The 23,091-nt window shown below is 40.1% G+C and overlaps 1 protein-coding gene across 2 annotated transcripts; it reads right to left on the reverse strand.

The window, feature by feature from the left end:
• Window positions 1-1,400: 1,400 nt before the first annotated feature.
• Window positions 1,401-22,605, reverse strand: stxbp3 (syntaxin binding protein 3). Of its 2 annotated transcripts, XM_086089290.1 has the most exons (19): window positions 22,510-22,605; window positions 19,302-19,351; window positions 19,024-19,105; window positions 17,534-17,610; window positions 17,376-17,448; window positions 17,176-17,276; window positions 14,551-14,696; window positions 14,262-14,355; window positions 13,909-14,033; window positions 13,668-13,766; window positions 13,486-13,543; window positions 10,523-10,588; window positions 8,049-8,129; window positions 7,764-7,899; window positions 6,161-6,267; window positions 5,887-5,985; window positions 4,814-4,899; window positions 2,119-2,267; window positions 1,401-1,959 (listed from the first exon to the last, which is right to left on the reverse strand). In XM_086089290.1, exons 1-19 carry the CDS (start codon window positions 22,553-22,555, stop codon window positions 1,856-1,858), a joined length of 1,779 nt encoding a protein of 592 aa, XP_085945416.1. In that variant the 5' UTR covers window positions 22,556-22,605; the 3' UTR covers window positions 1,401-1,855. The 2 variants fall into 2 exon arrangements, with proteins under 2 accessions (XP_085945416.1, XP_085945417.1); XM_086089291.1 differs by lacking the exon at window positions 8,049-8,129.
• Between the last annotated feature and the right edge of the window lie 486 nt (window positions 22,606-23,091).

Here is a 23,091-nt window from a genome sequence, read left to right on the forward strand (position 1 = left end):
CAAACCAACTCTTTATGAAAATACTCTTATTCTTGTACAATATATTACCATTATTCCATAAATAGTACTATTGAGGTGAGAAGCTGTGTTTATAAATCAAACTCCAAGCCAATAACACCTGTTTATGAAAGTCAGCTAATTTGAGTGATATCTTATTTATACTGTATTGTAATTACAAACAATTAGGAAAAGTAGATCCCCAATCTTATCAAATGTAAACTTAGATGGATGAAAATCCACATCAATGAATTATTTTTCATAAAATGTCTCAACCTTTTATCAATGGATCAAAATTAAGAACATACCTTTCTTGTATATCTTTGGTTAAGATGATTATCGAATAAACTGTTTCAGGATTTATTTGATATAATTCATAAGGAAGCTAGTCTGTGATAATTGAAAACTTGTTGGGCATAGTAGTTTATTAACAAGCTTAATTGCTTACCAGCAGTCTCCTTAGAGTACACCTATTCTCATTTAGGTGAAACCACCCTGTCAGCATGTGTTACAAGGCACTTATTGGGTAACTGATACTGCTGTAATTTGTTCAACCCTTTGTGAATATCACGGTTAGTTCAAAATTTTAAATACTGTTGTGTGGTGGTTCGCTTCCAATCTGATGTGTCAGTGATATTTTGTAACAATGAAACTATGTGACCAATTAGTAGAAAAATCAATAAAGATTTTATCTACATACAAAATCAGCTCGTCATTGTTGACGAGTCGCTTAAAGTGGAAGTCAACCCTAAAAATGTGGTGACAATAATATATGTGATCTCACTAGTCTATACATGACATTCTGATTAAAATTACATTTGTAGAATAAGAGTTATGAAGCAAAATCCAGCCGTTTTTATCCATCTCACGGGGCAGCCATTTTGCCACTTCCTGTCGACTGAAGATGACATCAATGTCGCTGAGGGCTCAGGCAACGACCAATCACAGCTCACCTGTTTTCTGAAGCTGTGCTGTGATTGTTTGTTACCTGAGACCGCAGCAACATTGATGCCATCTTCAGTCGACAGCAAGTAGCTAAATGGCCGCCCCCTGAAATAGATAAAAACGGCTAGATTTTGCTGCTTAACTCATATTCCATTAACGAATATTAAACATAATACTATATTTTGACTAGTGGGGCTTCATAGAATATATTATTGTTAAACCTTTTTTGGGGGGGGCTTTCCCTTTAAGAAGCGTGGTTTATTTAGTGTTCCATCAACCACTTCCTGGTGACTACTTTATTTTTTTACCATCATGAAACTTGTCATTCAGGACATTATGCAATATGAGCCAACATGAGAGTTGCATAAAACTGCCTTTTGTTAATAATGCTCAGTGATTGACAGTCAAATCACTACTATCCTGATATATTATGCAATCAGGGGAAAAAACAGGCATAATTTGAACCACTTCATCCATTTATTAGTCAGTTGTTCAATTCAAATAAAAATAAAAAACAGAAAACAAATACAGCACCTTAAAAAAAAAGTGTTTATACACAGAACTGCTCAAATGAGGTTCAGTACTTACATACAATATATACACGAATGAAGCGCTAATGTCTTCCACCATTCCGTCTTAGAAAAAGGTAGTTACCAGGATTTTTCTACAAGACTGGGTAAGAACAATTCATGTGATCTAACAACCATCCTAATCCTCACGTTTTACTACCGGTACACAGTTTCCTTAAGGGAAAGCCATGGTGTAATTCTTTAACATGCGAATACACAAAACAACAAACAAAATAATACATTCCCTTCATGTCCCCAATAAAGTTTTTTTGTTGTTGAGTGCACTAATGATAACATTAAGGGAAGGACAGGAAATTTGGGGAGTCTGTTAGTTGATTAACATTTTAGTCATTGCTCCTCTCTTCAATTGTGAAAGTCTCCATAGGATGCTTGCTCAGGGCCTTGATATCATCCAGTAGACTGGTCGGGGTCAAAATGTGGGAAGATCCTAGAAGTGAAACGCAAAAGTAATTCAGGCTGTCAAACACCATAGAATTAAAACATTAAGTTTGACTTACATAAATACTATAAAATATCACAATTATCTATATCACCTAAATTAAATAAACCTAATCTGCTGCACGTGTAATGCCACATCAGTACACACCTATGATGACCTGACAGGATTTAACAGTCTGTGTGACCTCATAGGCACAGCGCATCTCAGAGTAGCTGATTCCTCCAATGACGAAGATGATGAGGCGTGACCCCGTTCGACGTTCATCCTGAGCGCTGGATTTATGTTTCTGACGTGCACTGTGGGGCAAAGAGCATTTTATGGCAATCAAATTATCAAAATCTATCACAAGCTGAGTTTCCATTACAGTTTTTAGCTAAATAAAAGCGATATTTCAAAAATTTCGATAAAGCACAATTTCGATTTGTAGGTGTTTCCATTGAACAGTGGTTCACTTCTGAGGCGTAATTCTTGCAACGTCCCGTCTCGTGAGATCTCATAATTCTTGTAGGACGTTCTCATGTAATGTGGCGAGAGGTTTGTTTACGGAAGACACCCGGAGTTGTTACGATTACTTTAAAAACATCCCTCTTAAAGCTGATTAGTATCAAAATACTGTAATAACACAACCGGGGCAGCACCATTATCCAGTCATGTGATAGCGATGACGTACCCAGTGTGTAAACAACGGGCGCCTTTGTTCATTTAAATGCAAGTTTTCTGATGTAAGAGGCAAGAACAATACAGTCTTCTGTCGCCAAATACTGCGCCAATTCTGATCAGCGTAATCCTCAGCATGTCAGGTTTCATGTGCTTTCTTGGGTGGCTGTCTCTTAATGTAGGGGTAAGCATGCTGAACACAACAAAAAGTAGCTGGCGGAGCTAGTAAAATTTGGCCGGACCTTTACCGTCCATGTTAGAGAGAGTCCATAAATGACATATTCCAGGGTGACGTATGTAAATGGTAACTTGAGTCCCACATTTGTCACCCTGCAATATGTAATTTGTGGACGGTCCCTAACTTTTACTCGCTATTGGGCTCTGAATGAGTCATCATCGGCCAGTTTCATCTTCACTTTTGGCTGGACTCAAATCTTCAGCGAGTCTCCCATGGGCGGTTGTGATTTAGAAGACCATTTCATACATGGTCACATTATGTTGTATAAGGAAGACTGACAGCTTCTCTCATCAAATTTGCAATAGTATAACTTTTAGAAATGTAAACTGTTTCTGAACATCTTTGCAACCTTCAGTGTTGGGAAAGTTCATTTTCTATGCAAACGAGTTCAAAGTTCAGTTAATTTTTTTTTAATTAACTAGTTTAGTCCACCCCCCCCCCACCCCGAACTAAGTTCATTGTTCCAAAAATTAACTAGTTCATAATTCAAGTTTTTTGATTTTTTTTGTTTCCCCACTTTCATTTTCAGTTTTAAGCATTACATAACCCTTATCTGTTCATCATATTTATTTTATCTTGTTATGCTCACAAGTCTTGGGACGTAGTGGCTAAACTGGGAGCTCAGGGATTGTATTTTGTGTGATGCCATGTGGAAAAGTTGTGTTAGTATATTTGGATATTGGATATTCATATGCTTCAATTTCGAGGAAACGAAAATTCCTTTAATCCTTGAAAATAAAACTTTATATATAACTTAAAAGGAGAAATTAAATGATTAAAAAAGTTAAATAAGAGTACTGTATACTAAAATAATGGAACTTAAAAAAAATAAGAGACTGTTCCTGAGCATGTTGGCCTCTAAGGGCAGTGTGGTTTTTTTTTCTATTGATTGCACTTTTTATATAATTTGTTTTTCACAGATCGGGAAAAAAAAGTGCCTGTAAGTAGTGTTATCTTATCTTATGTGTTTCCACAGCGTTTGTGTGTGACTATTTGTTATTTGAAGGAATACCAATGTCAAAGTTGATGCGACTTTCCTGTTAGCATTTGAATGGGATCTTTCAATCACTTTAGCATTAGCACTAACGACGTTTTATAAACGAAACAAATTATATTTAAATATACCAAGTGTGTAATTCTTCTTCTTGTGTGTTTAGTTTGCAGAATTACATACGCTCCTTGTGTTTCTGCAACACAAGCAAACATCGGGCAACCACACATCGCATTTTGATGACTTATGAGCCTTGCGACTGTTTGTGTCAGCTGAGGTTGCCAAACAATGGCCTTTTCTGTCTAATTAGGGCTCTGTTGTATTCACTTGGTTTTTCTCCTTGTAGTCTAACTAGAGAGAACCTGGCATCCTTGGGCAAAAGTGAACTGTGTTCAAAACCATTCATTAGTCCTAGAATGAGCTCGTTCACAAAAAGCTTTATTAAACAAAAATACACAACGTTCAGTTCAGTGACACAGATAAGATTACACTACTCAAAGGCACAAATTATTCCCAATCTGTGAAGAACGAGTTATTTTAATAGAATTCAATCGCAATCTTCTTTTGTTCTCATTGTATGTGCGTACACAATGGATGCACTGTACCACACTTAGAAGCCAAATTGCAAATTCTTTAGCCATTTTGATTGGATCATGTTTCTTTTTCCCAGTCATTGTGCCATATGACTTGAATGGCTTGGGACATAATAGGCTAACCTGGGACCTCGGGCATCATATTTTGTGCCACATCATGTGCAAATGTATGTTAGTATGACACAGCCTTTTCCACTACATTCATTTTGTAACGACATCACTCCTAAATCTTAAAAGATGACCAGAAAGCGCCGGCAATTTCCTTGAGTTTCATGAACCAGCGGCCCATTTTCAGTCGTCAGCAAACAACACAGCATCTACATTCCCATTCACCACATTGTGGTACACTTGAACCAAACCCACCTGACAGCTCCGGAACCATTCCAAGCAGTTGGACACTCAGATTGGTGTGGCCATTCCCTAGTGTCCAGTTTGTTCTCCACAGCATCCTGAAAATAACAGTTCTCATTTATGTCTATCTCTTGATAAATTAAATGTGGTTTAATGCAACTAAAATTGGAAGCATGATAATTACAAGACTTTTAATTGTGAGCTAATGTGACAAAAGGTGAAGAACACCAGTCACATACTGTTACCGTTGGTATTTATTGGGAAAACAAATACTAATTTCAGGTGAGGAATTCCTTTGTTATTATCTTAATGGGGGTATGTTCAACACTGTAACAATGTAATACAGCATGGAAAACTGCACAATATATAAGAATGCAATTATACAAAGGTTGATGCAAGCTCAAGTGGCGATGTTTCGTTAGTTAAAGCAGTACAGAAAGAAAGCCAATGTTTACTAAAGCTTATACTGCACTTGGTTCAAATAACAAAACAAACAAAAATAGTCACATTTATTTGTATTTATACAAACTTGGAGGTCATTCCTTTCTGGATTACACGTGATGCTTTGAATTTCAGTTCTGTTATAATAAAAGTCAACGGAATAGCAGCTTTCCGAGTCAATCTGTAGAAACTTGTTTTCATCAAGCTTTAAAATCAAACTACCATCACAAGTGTCAAAGCCACAAACTTCCACAGGAATTAAAAAGTGAAAGAAAGCACAACATTTTCATTACAGCTCTTTGTGCAGTAGTATATAGCAAAATAATCAAATAACCTCACAAAAATTGACCACTTCATAATTTTCTAACAAAAATGCCTTTCAAAGGAATACAGGACTGTGGTAGGACAGTGACCCAGATTCTGCTTCAGGTTGACATTTTCCACTTATGTTGCAAGTCCCCCCCCAATATATTGCATCTTCCTACCTCTCAACTTCTCCTATGCACACTTATCACTTCAATTGACAGATATTCGGCAGCAAGCAGATTGTTTGTTCTGAATTAAAATTCATTAAATGATGTGGCACAATTTGGCAGGTTTCCCTTAAATGATTACAAAAATCCAACAACTTATTTCTTACTGACCTCCATTACATCTTTTATGCCAGGAGTCCACCTGGAAAGTTTGTAAGTCTCTTCCTCAGAACGGTCCCGTCTGGTAGGTTTGCGGGAGAAGAAACTGGGCTGAAATCACAAGTAGAAAAGAATAGAAATGGGAATCAAAATGGAATTACATTCCAAATAAAGCGTTAACGCTGACCACAAGCTTCAATGTTGGTTTTTCAAGAAACCATTGCAGCATTCCGTTGAGCAATTTAGTTGTAAATGTTCAATCAATCAATTTTGATTCTCTACATACAGACGTGATGATGGGGACTCCAAGCTCCTTCCAGTTTAGGATAACTTCTCTTTCATCTTCAATTTTCACATGTTGGATAAGTTTGTTCAAATTCTCATCTGTTGTTCCTGGTGACACACATGAAACAAACTATAGTTTCCAACAGCTGATAAATACTGTTTAGTCACCTTGATCTTCACTTGATGCGATATTTAATAAAAAGTACCCAACTTTATCTCACTGTAAAAAATAAGTACAAAATATATAGGATTCCAATATGAGTGCTGAAACTATTTGAAGCAGAGCGTTGTAGGTTTGAGAGATAAGGGGACTGGGGCGTAGAATCTAAAACCTAGACAGCAACGGCAACCAGAGGGCAATCAGCAACAGGCTGACTTTCGGTGAGCGCTCCCAGTCTGCTGCAACTGCTTTGCCTTAAGAATTGTTGACATTCTCTTGCTTGTGTTTTCTCGTAATACGACAATCGTGATGTTAATTAATGTGTTAATTATGGCTCATCTTACTTCTGCCTGGCCTTCCAAATTCTGTAACTTTTCATTATATGGTCATCTCATCTGTACTAAGCTATCTGGACATTGTTTCCAGCATCTGTACATAACACGTCTTTCTCTTCATCCACTGGGCAAGCAGTTACTCCTACTCTTGGGCAAAATCAAGCAATGGTCTTCATGTCATACCCACTTATCAAAGGCCTCTAGCATTCTCATGTCTGTCTGTTTAAAAGTTCAGCTTTCTCCACAATACAGTGGTACCTCGGAGTTTGAACATAATTCATTCCTGTGAATTGTTCAAAGTCCGAATTGTTCAACCTCCGAAACATTTTTTTCTCTTAGAAAATAATGTAAATGTAATTAATTCGTTCCCAAGCTCCAAACACAAACAAATCCCATTTTAATTTATATTTGTTTGTTTTTTACATGTACACCCGGTACAGTATTTACACACAAAAAATACCTCACCTTTTTTGTTGTGGCGTGATGGCATCAGTGGATAAAAAATGCTACGTTAATGGTGTATTTGACATTGGGCATATTGTTAGACTACTATGGGGTCCTTGCGTGCGTTCTTAATGTCAGACGTGTTGTTGAACAGCTAAGGGTGCCAATATTTACGAAAGTAGTCAGTCACGGTAGTTACAACGGCGCGATAATCTCCTTCCTAAATCCATTATGGTTTGTAGCACTGCACGTTTTTCTTTGCTGCCACTGGCACAGCTGTCTTTCTTCGGGCCCATGTCAAAGAAAATTATCGTGGAAAAATCAAAATGCACTCGCAAATGTAAGCAGCACCTCCGCGAGTGTTCACACTCTGACTGGAAATGAGCAGCGCTTTGTCTCAATGACCGCAACATAATTCTTCATTGCTCGGTTTCACTGCGCTACCCGTTCAAGGTACGTTCGGCTTTGTTTGCTTTGTTTGGGAGTTCAAACTCCGAGACCGAGGTCAAACTGAGGCATTTTTTAACTCAGATTTTTTGGCTGAAGTCCGATTTGTACAAGTTCTGAGACGTTCAAACTCCGAGGTTCCACTGTACTGGGCAATACTACAGACTATAGATTTCATCAGCTGATTCTATGGTTTCAGGCCAATCTTTAAAATGTACCATTTACGCTGAAGATGTAAAGCAGCACAGCTCTGATCTTGTCATAGGTGCTGTATGGGTACAGCAGCACTGGCAACAGAGTCCTCATGGGATCCTTCACTTTCACTCCTTCTACATCGGAGCCCACAGCAAGGTCCTACAGCAGTGATAGTAAATGAAGAATGATTAAAAAAAACAAAAAACTTTCTAATCTACAAACTAAACTGAAGAGTCTCTCAACTAAATTCAAGCAAAGCTAAGTAAGCCAATGATTTCACCAAAACAGAATAGTAAACTCAGACAGACCTGCTCAGCTTTGCAGAGTTTCTCTAAATTGTTGGAGAAATGTTTCATACAATCTTCGGCCAACTGCAGGTGAACGGTTTTCTAGTATTAAGAAATAGGGGCACAGATCAATCATTATGATGACAATTTAACTCTTATTTGAAAATTGAAGGGCCTGAAGTTGAAACAACATGAAACAATAGATGCAATTAGGGATGAGCGAGTACCGATACCTGGTAGATTTCATGGTATCAGTACTCGCGACAAATATCTATACTGGTATCGGTCCCTGCTCTTGTGGCCGTTTTCCGGTCAGGAACTAAAGGCTGAAATGGTTATTTTGCATTTACTGACCGCCACAAGTACCTCAAGTACAAAAAAACCGAGGGCTTTTTCTTGCCTCGAGTACTTGTTTATTTAAGGCTTTAGGTAGCTGACGTACGGGCTACTTTTAATTTAGCCACTTATGTCACCAACGCAAGGGAAGGCAGAAGAAGTGGATGTTACTTATTTGATTCAAGCATTGGGAACGAAGTAGTTAACGACAAATCGAAGGTGCGAGCGGATTGCGGAAATGGCGACGACGACAACGAACAAGGTTTCCCGTAGTTGAACCTGCGGAAGGATCATTACCGGAGAGAGCGAGCGCCCGCGGCGAACGAGGCCGAGTGTGCGGCGGACGAGGCCGAGTGTGCGGCGGACGAGGCCGAGTGTGCGGCGGACGAGGCCGAGTGTGCGGCGGACGAGGCCGAGAGTGCGGCGGACGAGGCCGAGAGTGCGGCGGACGAGGCCGAGAGTGCGGCGGACGAGGCAGAGTGTGCGGCGGACGAGGCAGAGTGTGCGGCGGACGAGGCAGAGTGTGCGGCGGACGAGGCAGAGTGTGCGGCGAACGAGGCAGAGTGTGCGGCGAACGAGGCAGAGTGTGCGGCGAACGAGGCAGAGTGTGCGGCGAACGAGGCAGAGTGTGCGGCGAACGAGGCAGAGTGTGCGGCGAACGAGGCAGAGTGTGCGGCGAACGAGGCAGAGTGTGCGGCTGACTCGCGCGAGCCCGGCCGGCCCAAAGCTGCGGGCAAGCGGGTGGTGGCGGCTCGGCCAAGAGGCCGACCATCCGCGCTGCGGGGCCGCTGACTCGCGCGAGCCTGGCCGGCCCAAAGCTGCGGGCAAGCGGGTGGTGGCGGCTCGGCCAAGAGGCCGACCATCCGCCCTGCGGGGCCGCTGCCGCTGTCCGCTCCCGCCCCACGTTCACTCAACCTGGTCCAGGCCGGGCCACGGCTGGCCTGGGGTAAGTTTCCGCATTTGCGCCCAAGGCGCCTTGAATGGAGCGAATGACACGATAGATAAATATGTTGTATATGTTATTTTAGCGTGATGTGAAGGCTGCCACGTTACGTTTGAACTGGCTCCCGATTTAAGATGTGGCTTGTAGGGCAATACTCCAGTAGCTCATGCGTTTCGTGTCTGCAGATTCATCACAAGCTTCTTTTTTTTTTTTTTAACCGATAACGCAAAATAATAAAATGCCTTTAAAATACCCTATTTAATTTGACTTATTAGGCCTACTGGCCAACTGCTCCAAATTCATAAATGCACAATCACTACCCTGGCATATAATGTAAGTGTACAACTTTAAAAAATAAACTGTTGATTAAAAAAATAAAGAAAAGCATTAAACTTACTTGTTTTTCATTATTAAGGGATTTTGTTGTTGTTGTGTACTTACTCTTTATACAAGCAAAAATATATTTTATTTGAGTACTTGAATATTCAATAGAATTTTCAGTTGAGTATTCAAATACTAAAATACTCGATAGTTGCAGCCCTACTGTATTCCTTAAAAGGAAGTTGTACAACCATTTTGATTGGGACTCTTGCCTGACAACTGGATTATTTGTTTCATTTTATTGATCTATTTTTTTTAAAATTCATTTTATTGTGTGCCCTATACAAAATGACTTTTATGAGCAAATTGAAATAATATATTGCCATTAATTTCAAGCAATTTTAAGGACATTTGCTATAATTAGGCTATATAGGTCTTCTTTTTTTATAATTTTTTTATTTTATGTATCATAAGTACTAATGGTATTGGCACTTGGTATCGGTGAGTACTGAAGATTTGAGCATCGGTCTAAAAAAAAAGAAGTGGTATCAGACATCCCTAGATGCAACAATACACACAACATACAGTAGGCCTAACAACACACACACACACGCACACACACAAAGTATCTAAACTCAATCAGAACAGAATTGAACATAATCAAAACTGCTAGTGTTATCTATCCAACGCTTTGCAAAGAACATCCATCCAGCCATCCATTATCTGAGTTAAACTATAATTGAGAGGCCAGATCTGACACTACATTCTGTAAACCTTGAGAAAAACATGTCACATTACGAGAAAAGAGGCACCACACCCACGTATCACTTTCATTAGAGTGTAGTGGGGAATCCCCGAGATGTGCAAAAGCCAGGCACTGCACAGTGTAACATACCTGTGTCAGCTGTTTACGGAATGATGGCATCTTTTTCATCATTTGGGCCAAATTGCTGATGGTGATCTGAAAATAAATTAATGCATAAATTAGAAACAAATAATCAGTGAAATGTTTTCTGCGGTGCAAAATCTCTAATCAAAAAGCTATGATGAATCTCTGCCCACCACCTTCAGTCAGATGGAATCCAGCACAACAGTGTTCTCAAGGAATGCATATGGCTATAGGACCCAAACATATACCACTGTAAATCTTTTGTATTTTTGCATCTATTCCAATACACAAGAGGATCAAAGTCTCTACTTAATGTGTAATCTGAGAGGGAAAATTGTATTCTAAAACTATAAAGGAAGTACAGTGCCCTGCAAATTAGATCCCCTTGAACTTTTTGACATTTAGCCACATTTCAGGCTACAAAGATATAAAATTGGATTTTTGTTGTTGTAATTTAATCAACACCCAGTGGGACACTACCGTGAAGTATGATATTTTAAACTTTGTATTTATTTATTTTTTTCTGATGTTTTCTGAATAAGCTAATGCTGACCTAAATACTATATTGTAGGGCTGGGCAATAAATCAAATTAATTCGATTCATCATCATTTTAAAAATTGAATCGTTGAAATGTTTCTAAATTGTGAAATCGAATTTTGTTTTTTGGATTATTAACTCTTTGACTGCCAGACGTTTTCAGAAAAGGGATGCCGCCAGTGCCAGCCGATTTAAGCATTTTGACTGATTTTCAAGGTCCACAGAAAATGTTCTGTTTGGACTATGGAAACACACGTACTACCAAATGAAAGATTGGACTTTCATCTTTCATCAGAAAAAAAGAGTTTGTTTCTACCTTATTCCGTTCTTTAGTAATCAACAATAGAAAATGGTTAGTTTGACCCAATTTCGCCCGTGTTGGACCAAAATACGGAGAAATCAAGCTTTTAGTGAAACGATATTATTTCATGCATTCTAGTGAATTTGACACTTCTTTTTGTCCATGAATGATGCCACAAACACCTAAATAGTGCTTTACTTCTATAAAACACTACCACCAAGAATGAAAAAGTGTTTTTTGATAGCAAAATACGTTTATTTACATTCAACAGTGTAACAATTTGACAACAATTTGGCAAACTATTTACAAATGTGTGCAACTGTGGTGCTATTTACAAATATGTGGATGTTTCAACGACAGTTTTTCTTTTTGTAACACTCTCCTGCGTGCAAGGAGACGCAACAGCATTTGCACAAGATTGCCTCTTCGCGTGCGCCACTTTCTTGCCGGCCGTTTTTTTCCGGGGAATAGCAAGTATATACTGCAGTGTGTCATCAAGTCTAATATCAGGATCATGCTACGGTTACGTTACGGTGGTGTTACGTCTCGCTTCCCCGTGTCCTTCAGTTGCTATACCGGGTTGGTAGGAGATGTTCTGATCCATTTTATCCACTCCATTCATGGTGGCATCGTAGTCCAGAAACAGTGTCTTCTCCGTGATCAGACTGTACCCGCTCCTCCGATGAATATGCATTGGACTCGGGGTACTCTTCATTGTCCGATCGAATGTCCGCTTGTGCAGCTCCGCGTTTTCCGGCCTTAGCAGCGCTAGCCGCGCTAGCCGCGCTTTGCCGGTGGGGCTTACTACGTGTTCATAACAGTCACGTTGGCGTAGAGTCATCTTCATCATCATCATCAATCTGCATTGGTCGATGCCAACTCTCCATCGCCCGATCGAATGTCCGATTGTGTAGAAGTACCCGGCCGGCTATTGTGCGCGTTTTCCGGCCTTAGCAGCGCTAGCCGCGCTAGCCGCGCTTAGCCGTGAGGCTTACTACGTGTTCATAACAGTCACGCCAAAGCTTCCAACTTTGGCGTAGAGCTCGTTGTCATCATCATCGTTGACATCAATGCGCTTTTTAGTATTGATTGATGCTTTCCGTCTTTGAAAAAAATGCTCAAGCTGAGCTGCTTGTAACCGGTTGCTTGGTCAAGCCATTGTGGCTTGGATCAGCCATTGTCTCCTCAACACTCTAGCTCCGCCTCACGTCTTCTACTGACGCCCACGGTGGGCGGCCCATCCAACCTTGTGCAAAGAGAGTCATCGCTGCCCTCTAGGGGCCAAAACGAGTCTTTGACTAATCAGATCAGCCTGATTCTTTCAGCACAGCTGCCCAAGGCTTTCCTGCACCCGTTTTTGAAAAAAAAAAAAAAAAAACATAGGGGACGTCTTTTAACGTCCTCGGCGCCCTTCCCTAGGTTTATGCTAAACGTTTTATAACGTTTATGGCAGTCAAAGAGTTAAAAACTGTTGTTCTTATGTTGTGTTACATTCAAATGTTTTTGTGGCAGAGTGCTGGATGGGTTCTTTACAAGACATGTTGACAATCGCTACCAACTACTTATTTGTGGCATTTAAGAAAAAACTATGAATGTTAAGTTTATGTCAAAACTAATTTAGAATCAGTATACATTATTATTGTCTGAACATTTTGCACAGGAATTATTTTTGAATAAATGAAACCTTTAAATAAATGTTTGTTGGGTTTATTAGATTAAAATCGTAATCGTCCTGAATGTCTGTAAAAATCTAGATTTTATTTTTTGGCCATATCGCCCAGCCCTACTATATCGGGATACATTACCTGTATTGAGGTAAAAAAAATATATCTTTTTGGGGGGTTATATCTTACACCTTTAGTTTGTAGGGATTTGCACTTGATTATACCAGTAGGTGTATTTATTATTTTGTTTCGCTCGAGGCTACATAACATACGGTAATCAAAATAGCAGAAATACTTCTCAGAGTATATAGTCACTGTCAACCTTTATTTATCCAGGTCAGAGAATTTATCTCAAATTCTCTTTTGCAATGCTGACTTGGCTGACATATACAACAACTGTATGAAAAAATGTTGGGTATCATTAGGTTGTGCACGTGTGGCTAATTCAGTGTAAGTGCAACTGTACCTTCCCATCTGGTTGTTTCTTGCTAGCAGATATTTCCTTTACCATCTTTGGGATTTGTCTGGTTTAGGAACACATTTACGAAATGGTTAGTCTAGTAAAGAGTGAAGGGGTGGGGGCAACAATTGGAGATGTCTACATGCCCCAGATCATCATTCCCCTTCCCATTGATTTCTCTGACTTACTCAGACACCTCAGCAATGTGCTTGTGCCTCAGCTTAACCCAAAGCATGTCATCCTCATTCAGCAGAGCCTGCTTCTCCGAGCCATCTTTAGACTTGTACCTGTCAACAAAAAGATCCAGTTTGTGTCATCAAGATAATGAGACATATCATTGTGGGGTCCGACTGTCCGTGCTTATGTTGCTTGTTTTTTTACGACACTGAAAACATTGCTGCAGCTAACAAAACTGAAAGGGTACATTACTTGTATGTGGCATTCTTGATACCAATGAGGTCATAGGCCATGGCTTGGTAGGTAAGCTCATGCAGGATAGGACTGACGGGATCAAAGCCTCTTTCGACTATCAGCAGTTGGGCTTGAGTCTTCTCCTGGTGTAAGTGGAAACCAACAGCAGTTAATGTGACTTTATGTCAAGGAATTGCTTCTTTTTTCTTTTTTTTTTACATTCTGATCAAGATGGTCCATCATCCATCAGATTAGGTGACGCAAAGCAATTGTGACACCATGTTGCATTATCAGAATCAGAATGTACTGTAATTCCAAAATTAAAGCTTTGTTTTCTCTGTCAACATTCAACAGTGAAGATGATGTCTGACCTTTTTCTTACTGCTGTCATCCATCTCATAGTATCTGGACAGTTTGTTGTCCACCAACTCTGCAAGGGTCTTAGCGTACTCCATGTTGGTATCTCTAGTGGGGAACATGTTTTACTATGAGTTATCGCTGGTAAGAAGAATACACTCACTATTTTAATGCTCCTCCGCCTTCTCTATAAAGGTTAGGTATCAAATCCTGCTGTATCAGAACAACCTTTTCACATCTCAACTGAGTTTCTGCTTGAGGCCAAGGTGTGTAATCTGAGTCAATACATTGTCCCTGGCGTACCTTTTGTATCGGACTCCTGGGTACTCATCCAACGTGGCACAGAGTGTGACAAGCTGGTCTGCGAGTGTTTCTAGTGTCTTTCTTCTGTCCTGACTGTTCGGACTGTAGATGCTCTGAAAGGCTCCCGGATTATCACAAGTGAACACCTGAAAACCATTCACAAGTTTAGATTCATTTCTTCTTCTTTTTTTAAATTCAGAACTACTATTTATAATCTATTTTGGGGATTAAGATTAGATCTAGGCGGTAAATGCCACTCTAACTAAATTAGCATTTTACATGTTAAACAATTTACCATCTTAAAATCAATCATCAAACTCCAAGTGGTCCAAAATATTACACAAAAATAATCAATAACATTAATTATTCACTGGATTGCAAACAACTAAAATTAAGAATGAAAAGGTTCCACTGTAATGTTTATCTGGCACCCAATTTAATGTATGGATCTTTTTTATTTGACCATTTATGACTCAAACATCTTAAATTTAGCAGATTAACATTTTAGTGGTACTTCCTGCTAGCCTTTGGCCTATAGACTGGATTCAGGTTCAAATTTCCCGCCCTGTCTGTGGATTTAACAGTATGGGAGAAGCATTACATGCACATTTCAAGAATGCACAGAATGTTGGCAAATGTTGCTCGCCAACTACGGCAACTACACTAGGTCAGAATACGTAGGACATGCCCAGAAGACACAACTTCCGGCTCTCCATTGACTGGTTCTTTTCACTGCCAGTTTGGTTAGGTTTGCCCAATCTCAGAAATGAGCTTGAAGTGTGTCCAGAATGAGTCTGGCTTCCAGGCTAAGTGTTTCCCCGCATACACATTTACCCGTAGCGGGTCGCCCCAAATGAAATTTGGCCATAAGTAAAAAAATAATTGCCGCTACTGGATGGTCCTTGCGTGAGTCTGCTAATCAATACCAGTACCGATTTCCTTTGTGATACAATACCACAAATAGAGTGCCTCAAATTACTGAAGTTTCACCCTTATCGATACTTTAAATTTAGCAATCGATTTTAGTGGTACCAGCTCAAACTGTAGAGATCTCTCTCACTAGCCAGCAGGCATAATTGCCGGACATAATCAGTGCTCCTTTTGTTGTCTTAGTACGTGTTTTGGCTTGGTAACACCACTCCATGTTGGGCAAAGCCTACATACTGTATATAGTCGTCAAGACATCAATGGGAAGCGAACCGACCATGAGCACGTTCATTAAAGGTTCATTAATATACACTGTCCTGTTTTAAATTAAATAAATTCTAATATTTTTAAAATGCAGTGAATAAGTTATTTAAATAGACATATTGTCGATCAGTAATTGGTAATTGATCGGCAATCTGCCCCTAAAATCCTGATTGTGTAAAGCTTGTTTATTTCCATCCAAGGTTATATTCACTTTTAATCAAGATCATCCGCTGACATTTGGACAAGCAAACAACTGCAGTCATCTGCCGTACAGCCAAATTATTTTCACTGGCGTTATGGTTTATACCAGGGTTTCCTAATCATTTTTGTCTGGTGTACCCCCCAGCCCTTTTGACATACCATGAGTAACCACTGACTAATACGGTTGATGAGTCTCCAAAAGTAGAAACAAACGAAACAAAACTGATTACCGGTATATGAAAATCTCATTTTGTCACCTTAGTTTTAACATTTAATTCTCAGGCTGTTGACCCTAACTTAAACCAATGGTGTAGTGGTTAGCGCGCTTTCCCTGTAAGCAGCAGGTCTACGGTTCGCAACCTACTCAGGCTTGTCTATTTTATTCCCTTTCTTTTCTTTCTTCCCTCTTCTCCCCTCCTCCTCCACTACGATTTATTGCTGCAAGGATCCGTTTTGTTTCAAATATTTATTGAAGAATTGAACATCCATCCAATTTCCATATGTAAAGAAGACGCGGTTGTACTACAACTGCTGGCCGGTCTTGCGTGGCCATACAGCGCTCCTTGGTAGCCGCCGGCTTGGGCGAGCGGCAACCACATGGGGATAGCAGGGTTTTACTGAACCAGCCATTTTACTTTCGCATTAGAGATATAGCCAGCAAAATACCCAATATTTCATTAAAAATTAAATCGCCATTGTGTCAAAGGTAAGTTTTAATCATTATATTCCTATAGTTAACTGTGGAAGGGCTTAAAATTCCCTGATGAAATCCCTTTAACTAAATTTAAATATAAAAGTAAACACATCGTTTGGCAAATTATGTAATACGAGTTAAAAAAATTTTTTTATCAAAATGAATAATAATCATGTCTATCTTGGAAATAAAATATCACTGTAAATGTACCCACTGGCACCCACTGGCACACACACCCTACATTGTGCTCGCGCACCCCTAGGGGTAAGCATTATACCCTTGTTTGGGAGAAACAGGTTTAGAGTAGACCGTCTCATGTATACAAATTCTCTTTCAGAGTTTGAGTTGGATGAATCCTGGCAACATCATCATGGAATCTTATTCCCTGTTTCCCCAAATGTGTAAGCATATTAATTTTAACAATTGTTAAAAACATCAGTTTAGGCATAACCAAATGATTGCAAGGATTTACTACTCCACATGCAAATCTGGACATCAAGAAGAAAAAATAGGACACAAAATATCTTAAAAAAACATACCTGTGCTTCGTGAGGCATGAAGGACATATTTATTTCTTTGCAAATCCGAATGTACTTTGCACAGTACAGCTTCATATTGTTGAAAAGGTCATCCGGGCAGCCTGAGGGATAAATCACTTTAATTTGCCTGTCAACTCTCAACATTAGTCAAAACAATAGTCTGCTCGTTGTGTATCAGTAGTCATTAGCAAATTACTTACAGTCAGTGAAATAAACATATGCCGATTTGTACTTGGGTTTCGGCTTGAAGTCGGCGATGAAGGCATCCACAGACTGTAAAAGGATAGAAGATGTCAGAATAAGGGTAAAAATGATTCACAGTACAAAACACGGTGTCAGAGATCAAGGAGCAGTATACCTGAGCTGTTGGCGTCATAAAATAAATGGCCTTCATTTCCAGAACAGGTTCTCTGACTTTGTACAGATCCTCCACAACTAAAGAAAAAAGATGATTTTATCTGATGACACCTAGGTCGCAGTATATAAAATTATCTGCACCAATGTTGTTAATTTCTCTTATATACAGTCAAATACATAAGTATTTGAAGAGCATTTTTTCAAAATGTGATTTACAGGGGTTGGACAACATCAAGCCCGCGGCCCAAAATTTACCCACCGCCAATCACATTTGGCTCGCAGAATGACGATGATGGAATAAAAGAAAGAAAAAAAAGAAGAAGAGGGCTGTCATAGTAAAAGCATTGGCTTAACAAGAGATCAATTTAAATAGATACAAACTTTAAATATGAATGCCGTTAATTGATTTTTTTTTAACTTCCTATGGCGGTTGACCTCTAATCACATGAATTACTGTAGAGTGTTTGGTGCGAAGAAGATGGAAAAGACTGACTTAAAGGCAGAAAGCCTTACATTAAAGAGTTGCTCAAGGGCTTGTTTGAGCAAAACACCCTGACGTAACCTCCATGGATACTCGCCAAGTAACAACGTCCAATTAGCATAGTTGAAGACGACTGACTGACTGATAACTAATTCTACCATGTTGCAGAATGATTTGTCAATGAGGTACGTTGTCAGCAGTAGTTCGTCGTCACATGAATGACGACATCGAGAAGTGATCATAACATCACATTAATTACATTACTTAATAGAGTACATGATTACACAAAAAGCATTTCAAAATGTTTACACTAAATTCTGACTCGCTATACTCTACGCTTGTTGGATGTGCTCTCATGTAAACAAGCATTTAACGCCCTAGTGAAATAACTTGCTTTAGTGCATGAATAAAAGCATGACATTAAAAGTAGAAATAGACTCGTTAAAGATATAGATCATGGAACTGACGATTAATTATGTTTGGATTGTTCGCCGATGTCCCGATCACATGATGATCTGCTATTAGGTAAGGAAGAGCATGTACACGAACAGGAGTGTCGCATAAATGTACAGCCATGTTGTTATTCAACGCGGCTGTACGTGCGTCTGGCTTCTGTTTGATTTCGTGTGTGAGCGTCACATTATGGTGTTTAACATTTTGGTTGCTATTTCCATTCATAAATTATTTGTGAACGACATTAGAGGCGAGAAACTCCAGGTTATTTTGGAGCAGGCTGCCGAGACATGCTAGCTAGCAATATGCAAAAAAAAAAAAAAAACACCAATTAAAACTACAAATTACTTATTTTCATAACTTCAACCTCAATGTGAATATTTTTGTTGCAGGGAAATGAAAATAGAGACCTTAAAGGAGTTATTTTTGGAGAAATATCCACATTTTTGTCCAAACGATGTATTTTTTGTCAATAGCTCAACTTAACTCAGATAAATTAACTCAGAGTTTGAGAAAACACACCACATATCAAGTCCTAATTAGAGAGAATAGCCTACTTGTTATTTTCTCTGACATCAGATCAGACATTTTGCAGCATGATGACAGGAGCCTGGTGGTGAAGTGGTCTAGAATCAATATCTGTAGAGAATATTAACAGGTTTTAAAAAAACTGCAATATGATAAACAGTACTTTCAATTTGACGGGACTATATAATAAAAAAAGAGAATTTCAATCTAGGTTAAGTCGATAATTGAGTGGGAATCTACACAAAAAGCAGTAACTTGAGGGTTGTCTTAGCAAGAGCAACCCAGTCCAAAGTGAAAGGTCGCTTACCTTCCATACTTCTGATTTCCTGCAGTCTTCGATAATTGTTTCTTTAATTCCTATTTTAAAAAATGCAAATATGTCAGATATCAAGACAGATGATGGTTGTTTTCAAGACTGCATCATTTGGGAGCTAATACAAGATACTAATAAGTCATAGAAAGATACAATTCTAGCATAGAATGTTTAATCATGTTAAGACACTGGAAATTAGCATTTCCTCATGCCAAGTTTATTGAACATATTGTGGTTATATAACAAAGTGTGTAAGTACAAGAGAAGAGCAACTGCATCTGAAATCTATTAATATGATTTTAATTAATTACACTAACAGTATTGTAAAAATACACATCAGAAAGAGACAGTGGGGCAAAACATTTAATAAGCCACCAACTATGCAGACTCTCCTACTTAAAATGATGTCAGAGATCTGTAATTTTCATTATAGATACACTTCAACTATAAGAGACAGAATGTGAACAATCCTGGAAATCCCATTGTAGGATTTTTATATATATTTAACATATTGGTAAATGACAGTGGAACATTTATATTTGGTTATAAAACTAACAAGGGCTGGTTTTGGGGTCCACACAAGGTCTCATTCCGTGGTGCCTAAATGATCATGAGACCAATGAGCAAAAATCCCAGAAGTACATGGGAGGACCTGGTGAATAAACTGGAGAGATCTGGGAACAAAGTAACAACACACCTCTGCCCTCAGTCTAGCTTCAACTACTCTTTCCCATAGTTTCATTGTGTGGCTCATCAGCTTTAGTCCTCTGTAGTTGCCGCAACTCTGCGCGTCTCCCTTGTTCTTAAAAATGGGCACCAGCACACTTCTCCTCCATTCACCAGGCATCTTCTCACTATCCTGTTGAACAACCCAGTCAGAAATTCTACTGCTACCTCTCCTAGACACTTCCATACCTCCACAGATATATCATCAGGACCAAGTGCCTATCCACTCTTCATCCTCTTCAATGCCCTTCTCACTTCATCCTTACTAATCTTTGCTATTTCCTGGTCCACAACAGTCACCTCTTCTATTCTTCGTTCTGTCTCATTTTCCGCATTCGTCAACTCTTCAAAGTACTCTTTCCATCTTTCCAACACACTACTGGCATCTGTCAACACACTTCCATCCCTATCCTTTATTACCCTAACCTGCTGCACGTCCTTCCCATCTCTGTCTCTTTGCCTTGCCAACCTGTGTAGATCAGTCTCTCCCTCCTTACTGTCCAACCTAGCATACAAGTTATCGTAAGCCCCTTGTTTGGCCTTTGCCACTTCTACTTTCACCTTACGCTGCATTTCCCTGTACTCCTGTCTACTTTCTTCCGTCCTCTCAGTGTCCCACTTCTTCTTAGCTAACCTCTTTCTCTGGATCCACTTCTGCACCTCCTCATTCCACCACCAAGTTTCCTTATCTCCTTTCCTTCCAGATGACACACCAAGGACTGTCCTACCTGTCTCCCTGATCACATTTGCTGTAGTTGTTCAGTCATCTAGAAGGACCTCTTGACCATCCAGAGCCTGTCTCAACTCCTTCCTGAAAATCATACAACTCTTCCTTTTTCAGCTTCCACCATTTCGTCCTCTGCTCTGCCTTTGTCTTCCTTACCACCAGAGTCATCCTACACGCTACCATCCTTTGCTGTCTGGCTACACTCTCCCCTACCACTACTTTGCAGTCGCTGATCTCCTTCGGATTTCACCGTCTACACAAGATGTGGTCTACCTGTGTACTTCTACCTCCATTCTTGTAGGTCACCCTATGTTCCTGCCTCTTTTGGAAGAAAGTAGGGATGCTCCAATCCAATACGTGGATCGGGTATCGGCCCAGATATTGGGGGAAAAAATGGATCTGGTATTCGTCAAAAAGGTTTCGATCCACAGAGGCTTATCTCCTAGGCGCGCGCACGTTCCCATCTCCAATGACGAGGTGAAACGGGGAATGGTGAGGTAAATATTTTCACTTTGCTACGTTGGCACAGCCAGTGTCTGTCAAAATTGCACTGGGGGAACATCGGAAGCCATTTGGCAGGAAGGCGGGCCCCGCATCGCCAGCTAGCGGAAGCTGTTCGGCAGCGAGAAGCCGCCTCTTTGCCACCGGCTCGTTGCCTCGCCGCCGTCGGGGGACCTTCGCGAGAGAGAGCGGGGACTGGTTGGTCTCACCGTCTGCCAAACGGGGACCTTCGCGAGAGCAAGCGGGGGCTGGTTGATCTCACCGCTGGCCAAGCGGGGACATACGCTTTTTCTCTCGCGAATGTCCACCGCTGGCCCGATTGGGGCCTGCCTCGCTGCTTCCGCGAGTAGTGAGCTGGCAGGCTGAAGATGACATAACCTGTGCCGAGGAAGTAGGTAACGACCAATCATTGCTCAGTTTGCTGACCAAACCCAGAAAACAGGTGAGCCATGATTGGTCGTTACCCAGTTCCTCAGCACGTGATGTCATCTTCAGTCGACACTGACAGCAAGTGGAAAAAATAGTTTTTTAAGTTGTACAAGAAATATAATGAAGTTATCAAAGTCATTCTGGACAAAATAGTAACGTTTTACAGCTGAAAATGGCTCAATGAGTCAAGTATCCCTTTAAACGGCGTATGTAAACGTCTGGTTTCAACTGTGTCATATATATAGTGCTGTTCAGCACCCATACACATACACACTAATATTACGCCCTCAATGAACGTCTCAACGTTATGTTAGGGTAAATTCCAATTCTCGCGAGTGTACCTAATGTGGCCAGCGAGTGTTACCACCTATGATGAAGGTTTCTTACATCACATTATTGTCACTTGGTGGTGTAGAATATTTAAAAGGTCTCGGCAAACTGAAGTTAGTACAGTATTCTGTATTTTTTCCGAACTCTCCCGTAACCGGTAGAGACATGAGGTGTGGCTTCAAAATAAAAAGAGCGTTGACCCACTTTCGGACTGGCAGTCACATTTGTCAAAAATAGATTCCTCGGATTTCTAAAGTAAAGTTAGAGCACGTAAATCGCCAAAAGTCTTCTCATTGTTCCGCTGGTTATACGCCAACTGCGTTTTTTACATCGCCGTCAAAGTTGAGGCAAACTGTCATTCACCCATGCAAAGTCACAAAAGGAAGCAATTGGTACTTTGCTGAAATATCTACCACACAAATACACTGACCAGTGCCTTGTATTCTTTTTAACAAGGCAATAAACGGCTGACTGTGATATCGAACTTACTTTTCCAAACTATTCTTTTCAGTCCGTTCTCTGGGCCAGTTGCCATCTTGACTTGCCACCCCCTACTCCTCTGCACCTCTTCCTGTCTGGTCTGCAGTGTATGTGAGTGGCGAATGAAAGCCAAACATTACGACTTCCGGTCGCTGCGTATAGCATGTAGAAACATATAATTCAGTTTTATTTAATTTCATTTATGACCATTTTAACATTTCTGTCAATAGAGCATTTTAGCTAGTATCTTTTGTTTTTAAACAATTATTTTACTTTCCCTGTCGGCTTGTCCCGTAGGGGTCGCCACAGCGCGTCACCTTTTCCATCGAAGTCTATGTTCTGCATCCTCCTCTCAGCTGCCCTCATGTCTTCCCTCACTACATCCATAAACCTTATCTTAGGTCTTCCCCACACACTCTGTTTCTGTCAGCTCCATCCTTATTACCCTTCCACTGATATATTCACGATATCTTCTCTGGATTTGTCCAAAGTTCAAACCATCTAAAAGTCTCCTCTCTCTAACCTTTTCCCCAAAACATCTAACCTTGGATGTCCAGCTAAAGATCTCATCAAATCCTAACCTCCCTGGTC

This window comes from Leptonotus elevatus, chromosome 11 (genome assembly GCF_054856555.1).
Source record: "Leptonotus elevatus isolate MCC_2025b chromosome 11, RoL_Lele_1.0, whole genome shotgun sequence".
In the NCBI taxonomy this organism is placed as follows: Eukaryota; Metazoa; Chordata; class Actinopteri; order Syngnathiformes; family Syngnathidae; genus Leptonotus; species Leptonotus elevatus.